The following is a 24,580-nucleotide window of genomic DNA, read 5'->3' as shown; positions in this document are numbered from 1 at the left end:
GTTCAAGCCGCAACGCTCTTAATATCAAAGGCTGGAGGGCACGGCTTTAAGGTGAGAGGGCAACGTTTAAACGAGATGTGCAAGACAAGTTTTTTTAACACAGAGGGAAGTGAGTGCCTGGAATGCGCTGCCAGAGGAGGCGTGAAAACAGGACCTTTACCGCAACTTGCTCATTCCAATCAAGATGCCCCATCTACACTAGTCCCACCACACCAGTCTGAAGATGGGTCTCAACCCGAAACGTCACCCATTCTTTCCCTCCCGTCACGCTGAGTTAGCCCACCATTTTGTGGGATTGTGCGGCACGGTGGCGCAGCAGTGGAGTTGCTGCCTTACAATGCCTGAGACTCGGGTTCGATCCTGACTTCGGGTGCCGTCTGTGCGGAGTGTGCACGATCTCCCCGTGACCTGCGTGGGTTTTCTACGGAAGTTCTCCGATTTCTTCCCACATGCCAAAGGCGTGAATGCTTGTAGGCTAATTAGCTTTGGTAAATTATGCGTAGGATGGAACTATTGTGTAGGTGATCGCTGATCAGCACGGACTCAGTGGGCCAGATTTCACGTGGTTTCTCTAAACGATAGCAAAACTAAACTAAATTACACAATATTAATGAATGTATTAGTGTATTATAAAATATGGGAGCTACTTGCAACACAACAAATGACAATGGCAAGCTACTCAAGATAACCACCGATTAATCCATCGAAGTGATTCTGAGACATGTAAGTCTGAAATTTTAATTAAGAGCGGCACGGTGGCACAGTGGAGAGCTACTGCCATACAGTGTCAGAGACCCGGGTTCGATCCTGACTACAGATAGAAGCATAGACAATAGGTGCAGAAGTAGGCCATTCGGCCCTTCGAGCCTGCACCGCCATTCAATATGATCATGGCTGATCATCCAACTCAGTATCCTGTACCTGCCTTCTCTCCATACCCACTGATCCCTTTAGCCACATCTAACTCCCTCTTAAATATAGCCAATGAACTGACCCCAACTACTTTCTGTGGCAGAGAATTCCACAGATTCACCACTCTCTGTGAAAATAAAAATTCTCATCTCGGTCCTAAAAGACTTCCCCCTTATCCTTAAACTGTGACCCCTTGTTCTGGACATCCCCAACATCAGGAACAATCTTCCTGCATCTAGCCTGTCCAACCACTTAAGAATTCTGTAAGTTTCTATAAGATCCCCCCTCAATCTTCTAAATTCTAGCGAATACAAACCGAGTCTATCCAGTCTTTCTTCATTTGAAAGTCCTGCCATCCCAGGAATCAGTCTGGTGAACCTTCTCTGTACTCCCTCTATGGCAACAATATCTTTCCTCAGATTAGGAGACCAAAACTGTACACAATACTCCAGGTGTGGTCTCACCAAGACCCTGTACAACTGCAGTAGAACCTCCCTGCTCCTATACTATGGGTGCTGCCTGTACGGAGTATGTACGTCCTCCCCGTGACCTGTGGCTTTTCTCCGAGGACTTCGGTTTCCTCCCACACTCCAAAGCCGTACAGGTTTGTGGGTTAACTGGCTTGGTATAATTGTATAAATGTAAAATTGTCCCTAGTGAGCGCAGGTAGTGTTAGTGTGCGGAGACCGGTGGGTCAGTGTGGACTCGATGGGCCGAAGGGCCTGTTTCTCTAAACGAAACGTAAAAGAAAACAACCAAAACATTGTTTAATTTTTTGTAAGATTTTCATTTATAAAATAAGGCAAAAAGTACACTAGAGGTTTGAAGTGTTAACATTTGTAATTGAAGGAAGCAGCTACATGTGAAAAACCAATTACATTTTGAGATCCATTCTGCAAAACATCAGTTGGTCAAAGTTTTTCAGAAGATCGGCACTGATTAGGAGAGGTTTCCCCCCATTATGATCCCTGCCCCTTCTCACCCGCATTTCTTTGAGCTTTGAAGTTAAATCACACTAAAACAAGATTCCCGATGCAGTACTCCATGTACTGCATGCCTTAACATGAGGGCGAGTGCACAATTTCTTCTTCAGACTTACTTAGTCGAGCAAAACTGTGAAGAGGACCATGAGGTAGATGTGAGGATAGACACAAAAAGCTGGAGTAACTCAGCAGGACAGGCAGCATCTCTGGAGAGAAGGAATAGGTGACGTTTCGGGTCGAGACCCTTCTTCAGCCAGAGTCAGGGTAAGGGAAACTAGAGATATAGACGGTGATACGGAGTACTCAACCAGTCAGGAAAGCGGGAAACGAGAGATATGAAAAGGTACAAAGAAACAAATGAAAGAAAAGTACGCAAAAAGACAAATCAAAGCCGGCAATGACGATGGAGGGGTGGAGCCCACAATGGTCCATTGTTGGCTGTGGAGGAGATGATAAAGAACGCGTAGAGCTGCGGAGCAGGAGGAATCTTGGAGGGGGAGCAGCGAGAGAGGGTGTCGCAGAATTTCGTCAAAGCGGTTTGGAGTGAAGGAAAGGATTTATGTTATTCTGGAAAAATAAACTAAGCAGTACAAGTAATTAAAATTAGTAAACTAGAAAAAAAAATTAAAACATTAAATAAATTTGCTTTACCAAAATATCTTTGGAAATAGCTCCTGTCTAGACTGGTAATTCTGAAGAGTTGCCCCTTGTGAGTTGGTCTGGATGTGTGGGGTGCATTAGTCTAGTAGCAGCTATCTGGCCCGTTAGTAAATTAAATAATCCAGTTCTGAAAACGGAAAAAAATCTTTCAAACAGATCATTAAGGCTGTGCGACATGTGGATGTCTTAATAAAATGAAACGCTTTATAAAGTTTTGATTTAGTCATCAATGTAAATATTAACCTAAAATAAATTCTTCTTTGCTAAAAAAAACTCATCTACATGAATTTTCATTAAAAAAAATTAACAATACAAGTCACTTGCAGTTTCCCTTAGGATTGGGCATTTTTGTTGTAAATAGATCGTCGCTTGTACCCGACCGTCCGTCTGTCCGTGATCTTTACTTCGTTGGTTTGATGGCTTGCAGGAATTCATCGTTGGGGAGAGAAAAGAAAATTGTAGTGTGGCCTTGTTTCAGCTCATCGGACATAACTTAGGCACTTAACGTTGTGTTATTACCCACGGCTTTGCAAACAGTTAAAGGTTGTTGGCTGACTTTGGTGAAGGGTTGGGTGGATTGGTTGAACATCCTAGCTTTAGAATCTAACCCTCAAGGTGTGAGTGTGGAGTGGAATGTCTAAATGGCTGGTCTGAAGTGAAAGTCTCTACTATCTTATCAGCGGGCTCCAGTTGAATATAAATAGGCTGACGTATGCGAGGGAGGGTTAGTTCAAGCGTCCAGCTAGTGCACCTTCAATCTCCTAATCAAGCAACTGGGCGAGTTGGGCCGAATGGCCGGTTTCCGTGCTGTATGACTGGATGACTCTTATAACTCTCTGCAGCCCCCTTTCCTTTGCTTGTCCTGTTCCCAGGGAAGGTGTGTCCTTTGAAAGCAGCCCTAGGGATGGTGAACTTTCGATGGCGATGCAAGGTCAGATCTTCAAGTCAGCTTGAATGTCAGACTTGGAGCCAAACGTGTGTCCACTGAAGGGAAGTGGCACGCTTCACTGTGCAACCCACCGTGTGGTAAACCTTGATACAGAACCCTCAAGATCTAAACTGCAACGGTTCTTAAAGTTGGACGAATAATGGGGATGAGATTTGGTGTGAAATGTTACAAAGGGCTAGAACACATTGCAGAGATTCCGCCCCTCATCCCTCTGATACCATCCCAGCGATTAAAGGTTGGACCCTTCCCTGTGTGGGCTGCTGAAGTTGGAGCCCCACGGCAAGCCTAGTCAAAGGACAGCAGATCCGGATGGCGCTCCTCGTTTTCCACACTCGAGCATCTTTGCCTTGGCACTCCAGAGTCTTCAGAGTCATTGGCCAAGAGGTCGTCCTCGCTGAGGCTGATCCGCAAGCAGGCCTCGTCGGGGCAGGGCGAGGAGGCCCCTCGTTTCTCCTGGCCCGCTGGCTTTAGCTTGACGTCCACGGGATCTTTGCTCAGTAGATCGGGCACGGAGAGGGCAGGGCTGGAGATGTCCTCGGAGCTCTCCAGGGTGTTGCAGTGCTTGTCCTCTGGTTTGGCATCGGCATCAGCGGCGTTGGGGGTCACGTTGTCCACGCTGCCCGAGAGGTCATCTTCAACTTCACTGGCCTTACTCTCCAGTGCCGGGACCTCTCGCTGGTCAGCACAGGGGACGGGGGGGTCAGAGATGTCTCCGCAGTTGACCACCGGCACGGACGAGATCATCATATCCTGAGTGGTCTTCAGTGCCCGAGAGGTCCTCTTCTTGACTGTCGGTGGAGGTGGCTCCAACCGCGGGAACGACTCCAGCAGGGTCTGACTGCAAGTAAAGAAGGGGAAGGTTGGCAACTTCAAACACACGTCTCCGTGCGGGTCAAAATACAGTGAGCGCAAGGTGCAGGTACTGGAGACACCACCCATCTTCCGATCGACTTCTCCCACCTTTAGTTTAGAGATACAGTGCGGAAACAGGCATTTCGGCCCACCGAGTCCACGCCGACCAGCAATCCCCGCATATTAACACAACCATGACCCACTAGGGGCAATTTACATTTAACTTTCAAGCCAATTAACTTACAAATCCGTCTGTCTTTGGGGTGTGGGAGAAAACTGAAATTCTCGGAGAAAACCCACGCGGTCACGGGGAGAACGTACAAGATAGCACCCGTAGTTGGGATCGAACATGGGTTTCCAATGCTGTAAGCGCTGTAAAGGGCCTGTCCCACTTGCCGATGTTTTTCGGCAACTGCCGGCATCATTGACTGATGTATCAGATCACTGAAATGTTGACGTATAACGCGCGGTGTTTTTTCAAGTGTCGCAACTTTTATTTTGTCGCCGCTGGATTTTGAAATGTTCAGAATCTTTTGGCGACACTGATATGACGCTGGCAGTTGCCGAAAAAATTGCCAAATGCGACAGGCCCTTTAGGCAGCAACTATACCACTGCGCCACCGTGCCACCACCTGTATCTCAAAACCCCCTCCTCACCCCATCTTACAGCCTTTTGTCTCCTCATCTCGAGCCTTTGTCACTTACTCCACTCATCTACCAATCAACCCCCCCCTCCGCAATCCACAAACCCCCCTCAGATGCTGCCTGACCCGCTGAGTTACTCTGGTATTTTGTGTCTTAAGTGAAAGGTGGATGCAGGTGAAGGGGGTGTGGTTGGAAAATGGGTGGATAAAGGCTAGGGATGGAAGGAGACAAAAGGGTGTCGGATAAGGAATAGGAGAGGAGTGAAATGTAAAGGTGGCTCCAAAACTCAAGTCTACCTCAGCATCAATTCACTGTCTGAAGAAGGGTCCCGACTCTAAACATCACCCATCTTTATTTTCCAGAGATGCTGCCTGTCCCGCTGAGTTACTACAGCAATGTGTGCCTACCTTTGGTGTAAACCAGCATCTTCAGTTCCTTCCTACTCCGCCTATCACTAGCCAGGCTTTATCTCAACCCCACCTCTCTTTTCTAGCTTTCTCCCCCCTACTGCAAACCTCTGAAGAACTATCACCTGTGCATTCCCTCCACAGATGCTGCCTGACCCGCTGAGTTCCTCCAGCACTTTGTGTTTTGTTAAAGGCTGAAAAAACTTCAATCAATGCTTGAGCTCCACATGTAGTTTCATGCTCTAACCACTGGGTGACAATGCTGAGCAGCAGAGATCCAGATCTGAGCCAAGTATTTATGTGTTTGTTTTATGTGTAAAAACCATTTTGCACATATTTTAAAGCCAATATTATGTTTCCATTGGGACTCTACTCCGTGCCATTATCTGTAACATGGGTGTAATTTCCACAGAGCCATCAATGTGTGAACATTTACTTCATTGTCATAGAGTCATACAATGTGGAAACAGGCCCTACGGCCCAACTTGCCCACGCCGACCAACATGCCTCAACTACACATGTCCCACCTGCCTACATTTGGCCCATATCCCTCTAATGGAAGCTAGATGCAGGAATAATGTTCCCAGTGTTGGGGGAACCTAGAACCAGGGGCCACAGTCTAAGAATAAAGGGGAGACCATTTAAAACTGAGACGAGAAAAAACTTTTTCACCCAGAGAATTGTGAATTTGTGGAATTCTCTGCCACAGATGGCAGTAGAGGCCAATTCACTGGATGAATTTAACGGAGAGTTAGATAAAGCTCTTGGGGCTGGCGGGATCAAGGGATATGGGGAGAAGGCAGGCACGGGTCACTGATTGTGAACGATCAGCCACGATCACAATGAATGGCAGTGCTGGCTCGAAGGGCCAAATAGCCTCCTCCTGCACCTATTTTCTATTAAACTATCCTATCCATGTACTTATCCAAATATCTTATAAATGTTGTTATAGTACCTGCTTCAACTACCTCCTCTGACAGCTCGTTCCATATACCGCTAATACTCTGTCTGAAATGTGGCCCCACCTATTAAATCTTTTCTCACTCGCCTGAAACCTATATCCTCTGGTTCTCGATTCCCATTCCATGGGTAAAAAGACTATCTATTCTCCTCACGCTTTTATACACCTCTATAAGATCACCCTTCATCCTCCTGCACTCCAAGGAAAAAACTCCTAGCCTGCCCATCCTCTCCCTATAGCTCAGGGCCTGAAGCCCTGGCAACATCCCAGTAAAGTGGTGCAGCTGGTAGAGCCACTGCCTCATGGTGCCAGAGACCCGAGTTGAATACTGACCTCGGGTGCTGTGTGTGTGTGTGTGTGTGTGTGTGTGTGTGTAGTTTGCATGTTCTCCCTGTGAATTCATGAATTTCCTCTGGGTGCTCCAGTTTCCTCCCACATCCTAAACATCGTAGAGCTTAAAAAAAAACAGCGCTAGAACGGGCCATTCGGCCCACAACATCTGTGTTCTATGTGTTCTTTGTCATGGGTTCGATCCTGACCTCGGGTGCTGTCTGTGTGGAGTTTGTATGCTCTCCCTGTGACTGTGCTAATTGTGCCACCATCGTTTACGTCATGCATTTTGCTGGTGCAGTTGTAATATATATCTAAGATAGACACAAAAAGCTGGAGTACCTCAGCGGGATAGGCAGCGTCTCTGGAGAGAAGGAATAAGTGATGTTTCGGGTCGAGATCTTTCTTCAATCGTCACTCATTCCTTCTCTCCAGAGATGCTGCCTGTCCCGCTGAGTTACTCCAGCATTTTGTGTCGATCTTCAGTGTAAACCAGCATCTGCAGCTCCTTCCTATGCAATATATGTCTGTGTGGAGTTTGCACGTTCAGCCAGTGACTGTGCTTCTGCGCCATTATCACACGTTTTACCATGGGTTCAATCCTGACCTTGGGTGCTGTCTGCGTGGAGTTTGCACGTTCTCCCTGTGACCGCGACACTGTGCCACCCTGGTTTGCGTTGCGCGCAGTTGAAGGATGAATGGGAAGCAAGACCACTCACGCTCCGCCGCTGGCCGCCGGCTGGGTCTCGCCCTTGGCCGCCATCGCCAGGACTCCCTCGGCGTTCTTGTTGACCTCGGTCACGCCGGCGACCATGGCGTTGGGCTCCTTCCTCCGCAGCAGGTCGTTGACCTTTGCCCCCACCGCCTTGCCCAGGTTGATGGCACTCTTGAGGTGCTGGTGGTTGCTCACACCTCCGCCGGCCCATTTCCCAGCCGATTCGGGGACAGCGGAGGTGGAGGAGGAGCCGGCCGCGGTGCCCCTGGCAGAGCCGGGCATCTTGCCGTGGTGAGGTTTGGGCGTCGATGAGGTGTTGGAATTCTCAAACATGCTTTGGTCAACTAGCGAGCAGAAAGAGGAAGAGAAAATGTACTTGTTAGCCAGGATCTAACAACCAGCTCAACATCACAGATAAACTACAGGTCTCCCTCCGATTTTCTGGCACCCTTTGGTTCCAAAGCCTTTCTGGAATATCCGTTTTGCTGGATCAACAGAGGTCACGGCCTCCGAGAGAGGTCCAATGGTACCAGAACATCCTGCCTAGGCTGCTGAGCGGCCGAGATACCGGCCCGCAAAGTTGGCGGTGGGAACGGATCTGCCGGCTCCGGCCGGGCTGGAGTTCCAGAGCCCCGGCTGCAGGCGGCAACCTCCACCCACCAATCGGCTGCGGAAATCCCGATGAGGCGGAGATCGGTCTCCTCACCCGACCGAGGTGCCATATTTTCACGGGGACTTCTGGGGGGAATTCTGGCCAGTTTAAAGGAGGGGCCAGATCACCATTTGCTGGAAAATCGGTGGTGGACCTGTACTAGAAGAAACGCCCTTCAGCCCAACTCGTTCATGCCGACCGTCTAAGCCTTTCCTATTTGGCGATATAGTCTAAACCTCTCCTATCCGTGTACAGTGCCTGTCCAAGTGTCTGTTAAATGTTGTTATAGTACCTGCCTCAAATACCTCCTCTGGCAGCTCGCTCCATATTCCCACTGCCCTCTGTGTATAAAAATTACCCCTCAGGTTCCTTTTAGACTTTAGATTTTAGATACAGAGTAGAAAGAGGCCCTGTGGCCCACTGAATCCGCACCGCCCAACACTAGTTCTATCCTACACACTAGGGCCAATTTACAATTTGTTACCGAAGCCTATTAACCTACAGAGCAGTCCGTCTTTGGAGTATGGGAGGACATGGAGAAAACCCACGCGGTCACAGGGAGAACATGCAAATTCCACACAGACAGCACCCGTAGTCAGGATTGAACCTGGGTCCCTGGCGCTGTGAGGCAGCAACTCTACCACCACTGTGCCACTCTAAATTACTATTAAGTCTTATCCCCTTACCTCAAAACAATGTCCTATAGTTCTCGATTCCCTTACTCTGGGTAAAAGACTGTGCATTCACCCTATCTATTCCCCTCATGATTGTATACACCTCTAGAAGATCACCTATCAACCTCCTATGATCCAAGGAATAAAGTCCAAGACTGCCCAACCTTATCTATAGCTCAGGCCCTCACGTCCTGGCAACATCCTCGTAAATCTTCTCGGCATTCTTTCCAGCTTAACAACATCCTTGCTATAGCAGAGTGACCAAAACTCAACATGACACACCAAGTAACTCTAAGAACATTACTCCAATTATCAACAACACCTTATTGATTGGAAACAACTAAATGAAGTGATTGGGAACACACTGGTTTGGAACGATCTGAGTTAAAGTGAAAATTCACTCCAAAGTTACAATAAGACAATAGCAATTTTCCTTCAATTGTTTCCCCACAAAATTATTTATATGCTGACACCTTTCTTGTTCCCTTAGGTGAGAATGTTATTCTTTCAAAAAGTTGCTTGTAAAGGTTTTCTATATATATATATATGGTTCATCCGAATGCCTCGGGAAAGCAGCCAACATCATCAAAGACTTGTCCCACCCCGGTCATTCCTTCTTCTCCCGGCTCCCGTCCGGCAGAAGGTACAGAAACTTGAAAGTGTGCCTACCAGACTCCGGAACAGCTTCTTCCCCTCTGTTATCAGGCTTCTGAATGGTCCTTCCATAAGCTAGGGTACTGTCCGATTCACCTCTACCCCATTGCGGACATTGGACTTTGTCTCTGGAACTGATGCGCTACAATGCTGAGAACTATATTCTGCACTCTGCATCTTCCCCAACCTGCTCTACCTGCACTTGAGTTCGGCCTTATAGTAGTTATGTCTAGTATTATCTCATCTGATTAGATAACACATAAAGCTTTTCATTACACCTCAGTACACGTGACAATAATAAACTTAAATGATACAAAATGTCTTCATCACACAAATAATATCATTTCATTCATTGTCCATCTACTGCCTTGAGAAACGTGATTGAAAAATCCATGACAATTTATGTTTTGTTGGTATCCAATAGTCAGCTTCTTAGTAAGATTGGACAGGCATAGGATCATCTAGTTTAGTTTAGAGATGCAGCATGGAAACAGACCCTTAGGCCCAACAAGTCCACGCCGACCAGCGATCACTCATACACTAGTTCTGTCCTACACACTGTCCTTTTACAGAAGCCGATTAACCTACAAACCCGTACGTCTTTGGAGTGTGGCAAGAAACCAGAGCACGCAGAAAAAACACACGGTTACAGGGAGAATATACAAACTTTGTATAGACAGCACCCGTGGCCAGGATCGAACCCAGGTCTCTGGCGCTGTGAGGCAGCAATTCTACCGCTGCGCCACCTTGCACACACAGTTCAGTAAAATAGTGCAACACTATTGTGGCAACTCTGTTTGCCTGGGACTTAACATTCTGCAACCCGTTGACTTGGTTTGGTCTGCTTTCTTCCCAGCTATTATCAGGCAACTAAACCATCCTACCAACAACTAGAGAGCAGTCCTGAGCTACTATCTATCTAATTGAAGACCCTCGGACTATCTTTAATCAGACTTTACTGGACTTCATCTGCACTGAACGTTATTCCTTATATCATGTATCTGAACATTGTGGACGGCTCGATTGTGATCATTCACAGTCTTTCCACCAACTGGTTAGCACGTAACAAAGAACCTAGGTACATGTGACAAATAAACAAATCTAAACTAATCTTTCAATAAAGAACTAAAAATATACAGCACCAGTCATGAGATAATATTCCGTAAGAGGGAAGGGAAAGCAGGAAAAGACATCTCCAACAACATATGTGACAGGAGTAAACAGCTGAAGGATCTTACCTTGTGGAATAAAAGCTCAGATAGCATTAAAGCAAGAGGAAAAGTAAAGTGGAGTAAGAAACAGCAGAGAAGTTGTTAACCACTGGTCACAGATGTGTACACATTCAGTAATAATAATGGCTAAAGTTACACAGACCCAGTTCCAATTGACTGACATTTCATTCAATATGCTACGGAGAAAGAGACTGACATTTTAATTAAAAACCACAACATCCAGAGATCACCGTTTTGATATTCCCATTTTGTACAATGTGGCACCATAAACAACATTTCCAAACGAGATAGCAATCACAAAACTAAAGCTCTGTGGACTTGTTAAAGGAATCTTTAAAAAAAAAACAGCAAAACTATTGTTAACAAGATCCACGTCTTTCACCTGTAAATTCGGAACTGGTCATTAGGCTTCACAGCCCGAAAACAGGCCATTCGGCCCAACTCATCCATGGTGAACAAGCTACCCACCAAAGCTAATCTTTCTCACACACACACACACACACTCTGAAACACACACATCTAAACACACACACACACTCTCAGACACACACACACACTCTCAGTCATACATTCACACACATTCACACACTCGGCTACACACACACTCTCGCACATTCTCTGACAAACATTTTCACATATACATGCAAACACACTCAGACACACGCACACACGGCATACACACACACTCACACATTCTCACCACAAACATTTTCACATATACACGAGCAAACACACTCAGACACACTCAGACACACACAAATTCTATACACACACATACACATCACCATACACCACGCACACACACACATACACACACACATACACACACACACACACACACACACACACACACACTCTGACACACACACACACACACACACACACACACACACACACACACACACACACACACACACACACACACACACAGATACACACACACACACACACACACACACACACACACACACACACACACACACACACTCAGATACACACACATACACACCTACATACACACACACCCCAATTTGCTCCACAACTCCCAGATCAGCATACTGACCACCCCCCCACCCCCACACCTCTCTGGAACGCTCTGCAGTGTGACCCTGTACAATCACATTCCCATGATTTTCTAATTCAAAGCCTTGCGGAGAATGCCACATGTTTTGCTTTTAAAAACAGACAAGATACAGGCGAGTTCCTGTTACAAAAAGAGATTTATTAAGCAAAAAGCAGATTGAAGACAGCAACAGAGTAAGTGCACTTACAGGACGGCGAGAAGGTTGGCAGAGGGAGCTGGGAGGACAGACTCGGGGCACGAAGATGCCAATGCGGTCCTTGCTGGGTTAGTAAGAGAGAGTCCAAAGCGGGTAGCACAGCGATGATGAGCGGAGGGGCTTGTGACACTCAGTCCAGTGGAACAAGGCTCACCTCCGTTGAGAGCTGCAGAGTCAGCAGGCTCCAAGTGCAAGAAATACAAACTTCAGCAACAAAAGGCAGCTGGGGCAACTGGGGAACACCATCCACAGGATGAAAACAGGTTGGAACAACACGCCTTGGGATTTGTAGATTGAGGACTGATTGTCATACTAATATAAGCATTCTCTGAACCATGTCCCCCTCTCCCCTCCCCCATCAGGCAAAATGTACAGAATAGACAATAGGTGCAGGCGTAGGCCATTCGGCCCTTCGAGCCAGCACCGCCATTCAATGTGGTCATGGCTAATCATCCCTAATCAGTACCCCGTTCCTGCCTTCTCCCCATATCCCCTATCTTTAAGAACCCTATCTAGCTCTGTCTTGAAAGTATCCAGAGAACCGGCCTCCACCGCCCTCTGAAGCAGAGAATTTCACACTCACAACCCTCTGTGTGAAAAAATGTTTCCTCATCTCCGTTCTTATGGCTTACACCTTGTTCTTAAACTGTGGCCCCTGGTTCTGGACTCCCCCAACATTGGGAACATGTTTCCTGCCTCTAGCGTATCCAAACCCTTAATAATCTTATATGTTTCAATAAGATCCTTCTAAACTCCAGAGTGTACAAGCCCAGCCGCTCCATTCTCTCAACATATGACAGTCCCGCCATCCCGGGAATTGACCTTGTAAATCTACGCTGCACTTCCTCAATAGCAATAACGTCCTTCCTCAAATTAGGGGACCAAAGCTGCACACAATACTTCAGGTGTGGTCTCACTAGGGCCCTATACAACTGCAGAAGGATCTCTTTGCTCCTATACTCAACTCCTCTTGTTATGAAGGCCAACATGTCATTCACTGCCTGCTGTGCCTGCATGCTTACTTTCATTGACTGATGAACAAGGACCCCCAGAGGTGTGAAAACGCATACTTCCAGATTCAGGGACAGTTTCTTCCCAGCTGTTATCAGGCAACTGAATGAATCATCCACCAACTAGACAGCGGTCCTGACCTCCCATCTACCTCATTGGAGACCCTCGGACTATCTTTACTCAGACTTTACAGGACTTTATCTTGCACTAAATGTTATTCCCTTTATCCTGTATCTGTACACTGTGGACGGCTCGATTGTAATCATTTCACTGACTGGATAGCAGGCAACAAAAAGCTTTTCACTGTACCTGTTACATGTGATAATAATAAACTAAACTAAAGGAAACAACATTTGTAATTTTTGGCTGGTGAAACACTGATCAGACTTAAAATTAGAACTCGCTCATTTGGGAGTTAAATCAGGAAGCCTGTCGACAGGTGGGAGTTTAGTTTAGTTTAGAGATACAACATGGAAACAGGCCGTTCAGCCCACCGAGTCCATGCTGACCATCGATCATCCGTTCACACTTGTTCTACATTATCCCACTTTCTCATCCACTCCCTACTCACTAGGGGCAACTTATAGAGGGACAGTTAATCTACAAACCCTGCACGTCTTTGGGATGTGGGAGGAAAGCCACGCGGTCACAGGGAGAACGTGCAAGCTCCACAGAGACAGCACCAGAGGTCAGGATCGAACCTGGGTCCCTGGAGCTGTGAGGCAGTGGCTCTACCCGCTGCATCGCTCCTCGTTTTGAATCGAGTGGTTCTTGCTGAAATAAATTGAGCCCCGTTATTCGAACCTGCCTCCCTCTCCTGCCTCATGGCAAAATCCCTTCCTGTTTTCATCCTGTACATCTCTTGTGTTTCCAAATCATTTCAACACGTTGCTGTTTCCAATGTGAAAAGTAAAAGCTAACAGCTGAGTATTGCATTTCTTGCCTTGAACACAAAGATCGGAAGAATCAGTTTTGGTCACACCACATATGATCTCTTCATGTCAAACCAAACTATCTTCTGCTTTCCTGGGTTGTGTCACTGAATCTCACTATGCCTGCCACTGTCGAACATCGAACGCACAACAGTACAGCACAGAAACAGGCCCTTCGGCCCACATGTCTGAAGAAGGCTCTCGGTCCGAAGAAGGGTCTCGACCCGAAAGGTCACCTATTCCTTTTCTCAAGAGATACTGCCCGACCCGCTGAGTTACTCCACCATTTTGTGTCTACCTTCAGCCAACAATGTTTGGTGGAAAGTGATGCCAAGTTAAACTGATCTCCTCCGCCTGCACGTGATCCATATCCCTCCATTCCCAGCATATCCGTGTACCTGTCTAAAAGCCTCTTAAACGCCACCATCGTATCTGCCTCCACCACCACCCCTGGCAGCGCGTTCCAGGCACCCATCCCCCTCTGTGTAAAAAATCTGCCCCGCACAATGCCATTAAACTTTGCCTCTTTCATCTTAAAGATATACCTTCTAGTATTTGATATTTCCACCCTGGGAAAAATAAGGTTCTGACTGTCTACCCTATCTATGCCGTTCATAATTTTACATACTTCAATCAGGTCTCCCCTCAATCTCCGACGCTCCAGGGAAAACTATCCAAGTCTCCTGTTGTGTTACTCCGGTCCATAATCAAAGTCTGCCCCTCCCCTGACATCAGTCTGAAGAAGGGTCTCAACATGAAACATCACCGATTCATAGAAACATAGAAAATAGGTGCAGGAGGAGGCCATTCGGCCCTTCAAACCTGCACCGCCATTCAATATGATCATGGCTGATCATCCAACTCAGTATCCTGTACCTGCCTTCTCTCCATGCCCCCTGATCCCTTTAGCCACAAGGGCCACATCTAACTCCCTCTTAAATATAGCCAATGAACTGGCCTCAACTACCTTCTGTGGCAGAGAATTCCACAGATTCACCACTCTCTGTGTGAAAAATGTTTTTCTCATCTCGGTCCTAAAAGATTTCCCCCTTATCCTTAAACTGTGACCCCTTGTTCTGGACTTCCCCAACATCGGCAACAATCTTCCTGCATCTAGCCTGTCCAACCCCTTAAGAATTTTGTAATTTTCTATAAGATCCCCCCTCAATCTTCTAAATTCTCTGGTGAGCTTCCTTCTCACCAGAGACGCTGAGTTACTCCAGCAATTGGTGTCTATTTCCTAGTTTACCCAACCTCTCTCCCCCTGTGGCCACAGCCCTGTAATCACTACTACTGATCTGATTCACAAAGGGCAGGAGTTCAAACGCTCTGGTGTAATCCAACCCTGAGCTCTCGTTGCAGCGCCCGCCCTATAAGGGAGAGGAGAAATGAATCATCGGGCGACCTCTATTCAGTCTGCAATGGTTTGATGGCAGGGAACAGATGGCAGTATCGAGTCAAATGCACTTTGCTGCTTTTTGGCATTGACAGCTGCATCTTCATCTCCATTGCAGACAGTCCATTAAAGAACTCAAACTAAATGATCCTTTATGAGGATGTTGAGAATCGGAGCAACAGGGAGAGGTTGGGTAGGCAAGGACTTTATTCCTTGGAGTGCAAGAGGCTGCGGAGCAATCCTATAGAGGTGTAGAAAATCATGCATGGGATAGACAGAGCAAATGCACACAGTCTTTTGGTTTAGTTTAGTTCGGAGATATAGCGTGGGAACAGGCCCGTCAGCCCACCAAGTCCACGCCAACCAGCGACCACCCCGTACACGAGTTCTATCCTGCACACTAGGGACAATCCAACCAAAGCCGATGAACTACAAGCCTGCGCGTCTTTGGAGTGTGGGAGGAAACCAGTGCACCCGGAGAAAACCCACACGGTCACGGGGAGAACGTACAAACTCCGTGCAGACAAGCACTCGTAGTCAGGATGGAACCCGGGTCTCTGGCGCTGTGAGGCAGCAACTCTACCGCTGCTCCACCGTGCCACCTTGGGTCCCCAGGGTGGGGGAAAAACAAAAAGCAGAGGATATAGGTTTGAGGTGAGAGGGAAAAGATTGAATCGGAACCTGAGGGACTTTTCACACAGATCGTGGTGGGTATACGGAGCAAACTGCCAGAGGAGGTAGCTGACGCAGGTACTATAACAGCAGTTAAAAGATATTGGCCAGATATGTTCAAAACAGTAAGTGCTGGAGTAACTGATCGAGTCAGGCAGCATCTGTGGACAATAGACAATAGATGCAGGAGTAGGCCATTCGGCCCTTCGAGCCAGCACCGCCATTCAATGTGATCATGGATGATCATCCTCAATCAGTACCCCGTTCCTGCCTTCTCTCTATATCCCCTGACCGCTATTTTTAAGAGCCCTATCTAGCTCCCTCTTGAAAGCATCCAGAGAACCAGCCTCCACTGCCCTCTGAGGCAGAGAATTCCACAGACTCACCACTCTCTGTGAGAAAAAGTGTTTCCTCGTCTCCGTTCTAAATGGCTTTCTCCTTATTCTTAAATTGTGGCCCCTGGTTCTGAACTCCCCCAACATCGTGAATTTTTTTCCTGCCTCTAGTGTGTCCAAGCCCTTAATAATCTTATATGTTTCAATGAGATCCTCTCTCATCCTTCTAAACTCCAGAGTGTACAAGCCCAGTTGCTCCATTCTCTCAGCATATGACAGTCCCGTCATCCCGGGAATTAACCTTGTAAACCTACGCTGCACTCCCTCAATAGCAAGAATGTCCTTCATCAAATTAGGGGACCAAAACTGTACATAATACTCCAGGTGTGGTCTCACTAGGGGCTCTATACAACTGCAGAACTCTTTGCTCCTATATTTGATTCCTCTTGTTATAAAGTGGAGGGAATGGACAGGGGATGTTTCGGGTTGGGACCCTTCTTCAGACAGGTAGATGGATAGGGAAGGTTTAGAGGGATATGGACCAAACGCAGGCAAATGTGGCTGGTGTAGATGGGACATGTTTGTCGGCACCGACGGGTTGCGCCTGCTTCTGTGCTGTACGACTCCGTGATGGTCATGACTTTTACCCAGTGCTTTGCGTCACGATGGCTGGCCTTGGCTGAGGTTGCAAGGGATAGATCTTGCCGCTGGTTGTCATTGTGCTGGGTTTGAGGAATCTTTGGAGGAAGTCCCAGCAGGGGAGCAGAGTGCCATTAGTTACAGGTGGCATCTACAAGGCTCCTCATTCTGCCCCACTAACAGCCGCGAGGAAAGCAGAAAATAACTCGGAAGAACTACACAGAAGCCTCGGTCTCTGCCAGTACAAAAAATACAATATTTTTCATCACAAAATACTTTCTTATTTATATTTAGAACGTGAGCATGGTGTTGCCATGCAGAGGTCCTGGATTTCTATATATCTTTTCAGATGGCTGAGTGGCAATACTAAATATACTCTCCACAATGCACAGTTCCAGTAACGGGATAAGCACATACTAACAAAGTACAGAGCTCTATGATACCTACAGATTAAAGAGCAGATTACAATCTTTTATGGTCAGTGTCACGTTACCTCTGAATAAGTGTTGCTGTTTGCAAAGCCATGTTACATCGGAATATCTGCAGACTTGTTGTGGACACTTTTTACACCAAAAAACCCTAGGGATTCATACATTGCTCCTGGCTGTTCACAGAAGCCATTTGAGGAACCTCTAGTAGTTTAGCTGCCTTATAGTCTTACAAAGTGCCTCAACTTTTGCGAGAGAAGGGTCAACCTTCCACAAACAATGCTCACCCCTCCAAGAAAATTAGCTTGGAGACACAGCGTGGAAACAGGCCCTTCGGCCCTCCGAGTCCGTGCCGGCCAGCGATCACCTGTTCGCTCTAGTTCCAGGTTATACCGCTCCCCTGCACACTGGGGACAACTGTACTGTGGTCAATTATTCTACAAACCCGCACGTCTCTGGGATGTGGGAGGAACCCGGAGCACCCGGAGGAAACCCACGCGGTCACAGGGAGAACGTGCGGAGGTCAGGATGGAACCCGGGTCTCTGGCGCTGTGAGGTAGTGGCTCCACCCGCTGCCACTCTTAGGATGAAATTAAAAAACTCAAGAGAAATGCCATCAGGAAATCTGCTGAAGACCACACTAACTGGGGGGGGCCACGACAGAAAACGTTGGGCAGCACGGTGGCCCAGCGGTAGAGTTGCTGCCTTACAGCAGCAGGGACCCGGGCGCGGTCCTGACTACCGGTGCTGTCTGCACGGAGTTTGCACGTTCTCCCCATGAACATGTGGGTGCTCCGGGTTGCCTCCCACACGCCAAAAACGTACAGGTTTGTAGGTCTGTAAAGATTATACATTGTCCCTGGTGTGTAGGATAGAACAAGGAAGTGTACGGAGATCGCTGGTCGGCACGGACTCAGTGGGCTGAAGGGCCTGTTTCCATGCTGTATCTCTAAACTAAACCAAACCTGTTTGGTACAGGGTACATTGCAGGACCCCAGAATGAGCTGATAATGGTGCTAGAGTTACACAAGCGACCTTCATTTAATCTACAAAGGGACAGCAGGATCCGTGAGAGTGGGGAACCTCTCCCTGCTCTCACTAGAGTTTGAAGCACATCATCAAACCTGCACAGGTGGCGGTCACGTGACAGTGCTGTGTTTTCACCGACGGACGTCTATTAAAAAACATACACGCACAACGTACACAGTCTACACAGTTACTCTTCAGGGAAACCATTACTGTGAAGGTAAAATAATTATAGATTAAGCCCAGGTTCGATCAACTAAAGTTGCTCATCAAATTTGAAGAGGGAATTTGTGATTAGTACGGGTGTCAAGGGTTACGGGGAAAAGGCAGGACAATGGGGTTAGGAGAGAGACAGATCATTGAATGGCGGAGACGTGATGGGCCGAATGGCCTAATTCTGCTCCTATCACTTATGATCTTATGAATCGCCTGCAGTCATATGACACTAGTTCTATGAAGGAAACAAATGCACTTTAATTACCGTATCATCAAACCTATTAACCAGGTTAGGAAGGAATAGATACAAAATACTGGAGTAACTCAGCGGGTGAGGCAGCATCTCTGGAGAGAAGGAATGGGCGACGTTTCGGGTCGAGACCCTTGGGTCTCGACCCGAAACGTCACCCATTCCTTCTCTCCAGAGATGCTGCCTCGCCCGCTGAGTTACCCTTGGGTCTCGACCCGAAACGTCACCCATTCCTTCTCTCCAGAGATGCTGCCTCGCCCGCTGAGTTACCCTTGGGTCTCGACCCGAAACGTCACCCATTCCTTCTCTCCAGAGATGCTGCCTCGCCCGCTGAGTTACTCCAGCATTTTGTGCCTACCTTCGATTTAAACCAGCATCTGCAGTTCTTTCTTACACAAAGGAACTGCAGATGCTGGTTTATACCGAAGATATACACCAAGTGCTGGAGTAACTCGGTGAGTCAGGCAGCATCTCCGGAGAAAGAAGGGTTCCGATCGGAAAGGGCAACCAAAGTTATTAAACAGCATGAATGTGAAACTTCCCTCCCCCATTAAACCGCTGGGCTGTACTAAAGTCAAAGGAATTTTTTTTGGAAAGGAGGTGGACTGAATGAGCAAGAGATGACTGCGACTGAGATCGGGTTTAAACAGGACTGAGGGCAGGTGTACACTACGTTTCAGCAGGAAAGTATGATAAAAACCACTTAGGCTCCACACGGGCTAATATGAATCATGACAACATGCCATGTTGAAGATGTACTTTTTTCCTGGAGTGACATTTATTCGCATCATTCTTTTTCTCAGTGTTATTTAGACATTAGAGATACAATGTGAAACTGGCCCTTCAGTCCACCAAGTTGGTGCCGACCAACAACCACCCCAGACACTAGTTTTACCAAAGCCAATTAATCTACAAACCTGTACATCTTTGGAGTGTGAGAGGAAACTGGAGCACCCGGAGAAGACCCACGCCCAGCCACAAGGAGAACATACAAACTCTGCACATATCTGCCTTCACCACCACTGCTGGCATTCCAGGCACTCACCACCCTCTGTGTAAAAAACTTGCCCCGCACTTCTCCTTTAAACCTTTCCCCTCTCACTTTGAAGCTATGAATGTGTGAATAATGTACTTCCATCAGGTACGACAAGGATACAGGCCTTTCGGCCCACCGAGTCCATGCTGACCATCGATCACTCATTCACACTAGTCAGATGTTATCCCACTTTCTCATCCACTCCCTACACTCTAGGGGGCGCTATACAATAACCTACAAAACCTGGACATTTTGTAGTGTGGGAGGAAACCGGAACACCCGGAGTAAACCCACGCGGCCACGGGCCACGGGGAGAACGTGCAAGGTCCACACACAGACAGCACCAGCGGTCAGGATCGAACCTGGGACTCTGGCGCTGTGAGGCAGCAGCTCGAATGCTGCTCCACTGTTGGCACTGTGTCAAATTAATAAGGGGGGGGGGGGTTTGCTCGTGTGCCAAAGACATGATTTTTTCAACGTGAGACGCAGAGGAGAACGAGTGTCCGAGGAGATTCCTTGAAGTACAACACAAAGGGTAGCCCATTCCCCTGGGACTTCACCTGTCAACAAGCTATTACAGCGAGCCGGTACAGCTCTGTCCAGCCTGACGGGGAAATACACATTTTAAAGGGCTCTCTTTCTATTTGGCTCATCTTGTTTCTTTAGTTTTACGATACGATAGAACATTATTTATCCCAGGAGGGAAATTGATCTGCCAACAGTCATAAAACACAACAAGATACATGGAACATGAAATTAAAGTGACGAGTGGAAAGGATTGGGGAGGGGATGTGCAAAGATGGCGGGGGGGGGGGGAGGGTGGGTGGGGGAGGGGGGTTGGGGGAGGGGGAAGCGGGGTCAGTCTACCCCATGACGGAAGGGGGAAGAGTTGTACAGTTTGATAGCCACAGGAACAAAAGGCCTGGAAATAGCATGGAAACAGGCCCATCGGCTCACTGGGCCAGCCCGACCAGCGATCATCTGTTCACCTGATAGAAGTATATAAAATTATGGGAGACATAAATATGCTTGTCAGCCAGAACCAGTGTTCAATGCTTGAATGGATGCATTATAGAACCATTGCACACTAGTTCTGACTGTCAACCCTTTCATTGAGTCTCACAATTGTATATACTTCGATTAGATGCAACATGGCACAGGCCCTTCGGCCCACCAAATCCATGCCAAAGAGTGATCTTGGAACCTCATGGTCCAATGAAGCAGCATAAAAAGACGCATCTTTAGAAAGGAGATGAGGAGCAATTTCTTTAGTCAGTGGGTGGTGAATCTGTGGAATTCATGTCCACTGACGGCTGTGGAGGCCACATCAATGGATATTTTTAAGGTGAAGATTTACAGATCCTTGATTTGTACGGGTGTCAGGGGTTAGGGCAGGAGAATGGGGCTAGGAGGGAGAGATAGATCAGCCATGATTGAATGGCGGAGTAGACTTGATGGGCTGAATGGCCGAATTCTGCGCCTACAACTTTTGAACTGAAGTCTCCTTCACATGTAGTTCTAAGTTTCCAGCTTTTCTCAAAGTTTAAAGCAGGCTATGAAGACACTCATGTTTTGTTTTAAACTGAGGGAACCTGATATTTAAAGAAGTGTAGGAATGAACCGCAGATGCTGGTTTATACCGAAGAGAGACACAAAAAGCTGGAGTAACTCAGCGGGACAGGTAGCATCTCTGGAGAGAAAGAATGGGTGACGTTTCAGGCCTAGTCTGAAGAAGGGTCTCGACCCAAACCGTCACCCAATCCGTTCTCTCCAGAGATGCTGCCTGTCCCGCTGAGTTACTCCAGCGTTTTGTGTCTCTCTTCTGATATTTATAGAAGCGTGGTACTGATTGATTTTTTAACGGATTGCACCGTGAGTGATGGTGAATGGTTGCCGTCACTTTGAATCAACAGGATAATGCCGGGAAAGATTTCTCTATAATATTTACACGTGCCAGCACAGCTGATCAACCTTAAGGATGGGCCAGGACATCATATCTAGAATCCTTCCATCGCTGCATTAGTAACTTTCACACTGCAATCTCATCGTCAAGACAATCTCCCAAATCCTGCCTCTTCATGAACCGAAACGACTCTTCGTTCACCCAATAGTCCCTCTCCTCACTGTCGTCTGTGTTGGACTCGTACTCCGACACTATGCCTGACTCCCGGAACTTCATCAGCTCCAGGCTTCCCATGAACTCTTCCCGGGAGGGGTCCCGGCTGTGCATCAGGCGGAAGCACTCCAGCTTTGCCAGCGGGTCGTCCATACCTAGCGGGCTGCCCAGCGGAAGGGGCAGGTCCAAGCCGTCGCACAGCTGGGGCAGGTACACCTCCCCCGGCTTGGGGGTGGTGGGGTCGCACAGGACCGGTGGCACCGTCGACCTGAAGGTGATCTCCAACAGACTGTCCTGCGAGCCCACTGCAGAAAGGAAAGAGACAAAATTAACGCTGGAGTAACTCCTTACGGGGCAGCACGGTCGAGTCGCTGCCTTATAGCGCCCGATACCCCGGTCCGATCCCGACTACGGGTGCTGTCTGTACGGAGTTTGTACTTTCTCCCGGGGCTTTCTCCGAGATCTTCGGTTTCCTCCCACACTCCTAAGACGTACAGATTTTGTAGGTTAATTGGCTCGGGTTTGTATACTTGCTAGAAGCGTAAACTCTCCCTAATATGTTATAGAGTGAATGTACGGGGTGGACTCTGTGGTTTCCGCGCTGTATCTCCAAACTGAACTAAACTCAGTGGGATAGGCAGCATCTCTGGAGAGAAGGAATGGGTGATGTTTCGGGTCGAGACTCTTCTTCAGACTGAGGGTCAGGGGAGAGGGAGTCTAGAGATATGGAAGGGTAAGGTGTGAAAACGACAGATCAAAGCAGATGCAGAAGAAACGTAGAATGGTTCATTGTTAGCTGAGGGGAAGGTGACAACACGGCATGCAATCAGTAATATTTAATCAGGAGGACAGTAGAACTAGTCAGGGAACGTGGATGGGGGGAATGGAGACAGGGGGAAAACAAGGGTCTTGACGTTCCGGGTCGAGACCTGTCTTCAGACTGAGAGTCAGGGAGAGGGGAACTAGAGATATAGACGGTGATGTAGAGAGATATAGAACAAGTGAATGAAAGATGTGCTAAAAAGTAACGATGATAAAAGAAACAGGCCATTGTTAGCTGTGTCGGGTGAAAACGAATTACAGACAATGAGACTCAACAAGACGACTTGAAAGCTGGTACGACTTGAACGGTGGAGGGATGGAGAGAGAGGATGCAAGAGTTACTTGAAGTCAGAGAAATCAATATTCATACCGCTGGGCTGTAAGCTGCCCAAGGGAAAATGAGGTGCGCTGGGCCTCACTCTGACAATGGAGGAGGCCCAGGACAGAAAGGTCAGTGTGGGAATGGGAGGGGGAGTTAGTGTTTAGCAACCGGGAGATCAGCTCATAATCTTTCCATGACGTTTGAGTTGGCAAAGTGATGCAACGTGTGGCACAGCTGATAGAGCCGCTGCTTCACAGTGCCAGAGGCCTAGGTTCCACCCCGACCTCGGGTGCTGTCTGCGTGGAGTTTGCACGTTCTCCGGTTTCCTCCCACATCCCAAGGACGTGCGGGTTTTGTAGGTCAATTATCCCTCTGTAAACGGCCCTTAGTGTGTAGGGAGTGGATGAGAAAGTGGGATAACATAGAACTAGTGTGGACGGGTGTTTGATGGTCGGCGTGGACTCGGTCGGCAGAAGGGCCCGTTTCTCAAAATAAGCTAAACCTTTCATTTATATCAACAAATTAAAAATACTTATCAATGGCATTCTGAAAAATAAACAGGCTAAATGAAACAATCAAGCCTTAGAGTCTGTGGACGGCCTAATTGTGATTATGTCTAGTCTTTTCGCTGACTGGATAGCACGCAACAAACACGTTTTTCATTGTCCCTTAGTATAAATGACAATAATAAATTAAACTATAATAGTGTTGGTCGTTGGTCAGCATGGACTCGGTGGGCCGAAGGGCCTGTTTCAGGCCCTTCGGTCCACCGAGTCCACGCCAACCAGCAATCACCCCGGACACTCGCATTATCCTACTCACTAGGGGGCAGTTTACAATTTTTACCGAAGCCAATTAACCTACAAGCCTGCACGCCTTTGGAGTGTGGGAGGAAACTGGAGCACCCGGAGAAAACCCACGGGGTCACGGGGAGAACGTACAAACTCCATACAGGAAGCAGCCTGAGCCAGGATCGAACCCGGGTCTCTGGCGCGGTAAGGCAGCAACCTTACCGCTGCACCACCGTGCCGCTCCTAAGCTAAACTAGACTACAATAAACTAAACTATACAAAACTAAACTGATCCGAAACGTCACCCACCCCTTCTCTCCAGAGATGCTACCTGTCCTGCTTACTCCAGCATTTCTTGTCTATCTAAAGAACCATTGAACCCATTGAGCTGGCCTTTTGGTGCAGAGTGGGGGGAAGGTGACTGCCTGTTCCTTACTTGAACCCTGGCCGGTGAATTTGAGTTCCAGCTCCTGTACTTGCTTCACCAGCAGCGAGATGTGTTTGAGCAGGTCCTTGTTCTGCAGCAGCAGCTGATGGACACGGGCTTGGGCCTCGATCCGAGCCGCTGCCTCCGCCGACAACTGATCCTTCAGGAGGTGGACCTGGAACAGAGAATGGGGGGGGGGCAGAATTACACCCCACGCACGTCACCGCCACGGGGATAGAACCTGGTCCTTCGGCA

At 47.8% G+C, this 24,580-nt stretch overlaps 1 protein-coding gene across 1 annotated transcript in view; it reads right to left on the bottom strand.

The window, feature by feature from the left end:
* Positions 1–1,667: 1,667 nt before the first annotated feature.
* The window catches only part of LOC129700656 (uncharacterized protein C1orf226 homolog), a 31,339-nt gene continuing 8,426 nt past the window's right edge, over positions 1,668–24,580 (bottom strand). The window contains exons 3-6 of the mRNA XM_055641237.1: positions 24,335–24,500; positions 22,119–22,268; positions 7,419–7,758; positions 1,668–4,342 (exon numbers count right to left, since the gene is read on the bottom strand). Of these exons, the coding sequence (XP_055497212.1) occupies positions 3,790–4,342; positions 7,419–7,758; positions 22,119–22,268; positions 24,335–24,500 (1,209 nt within the window). The 3' untranslated portion in view covers positions 1,668–3,789. The remainder of the gene's footprint in view (positions 4,343–7,418; positions 7,759–22,118; positions 22,269–24,334; positions 24,501–24,580) is intronic.

Source organism: Leucoraja erinacea, chromosome 10, assembly GCF_028641065.1.
Source record: "Leucoraja erinacea ecotype New England chromosome 10, Leri_hhj_1, whole genome shotgun sequence".
Classification (NCBI taxonomy): Eukaryota; Metazoa; Chordata; class Chondrichthyes; order Rajiformes; family Rajidae; genus Leucoraja; species Leucoraja erinaceus.
This window is presented reverse-complemented; position numbering and strand designations above follow the sequence as displayed.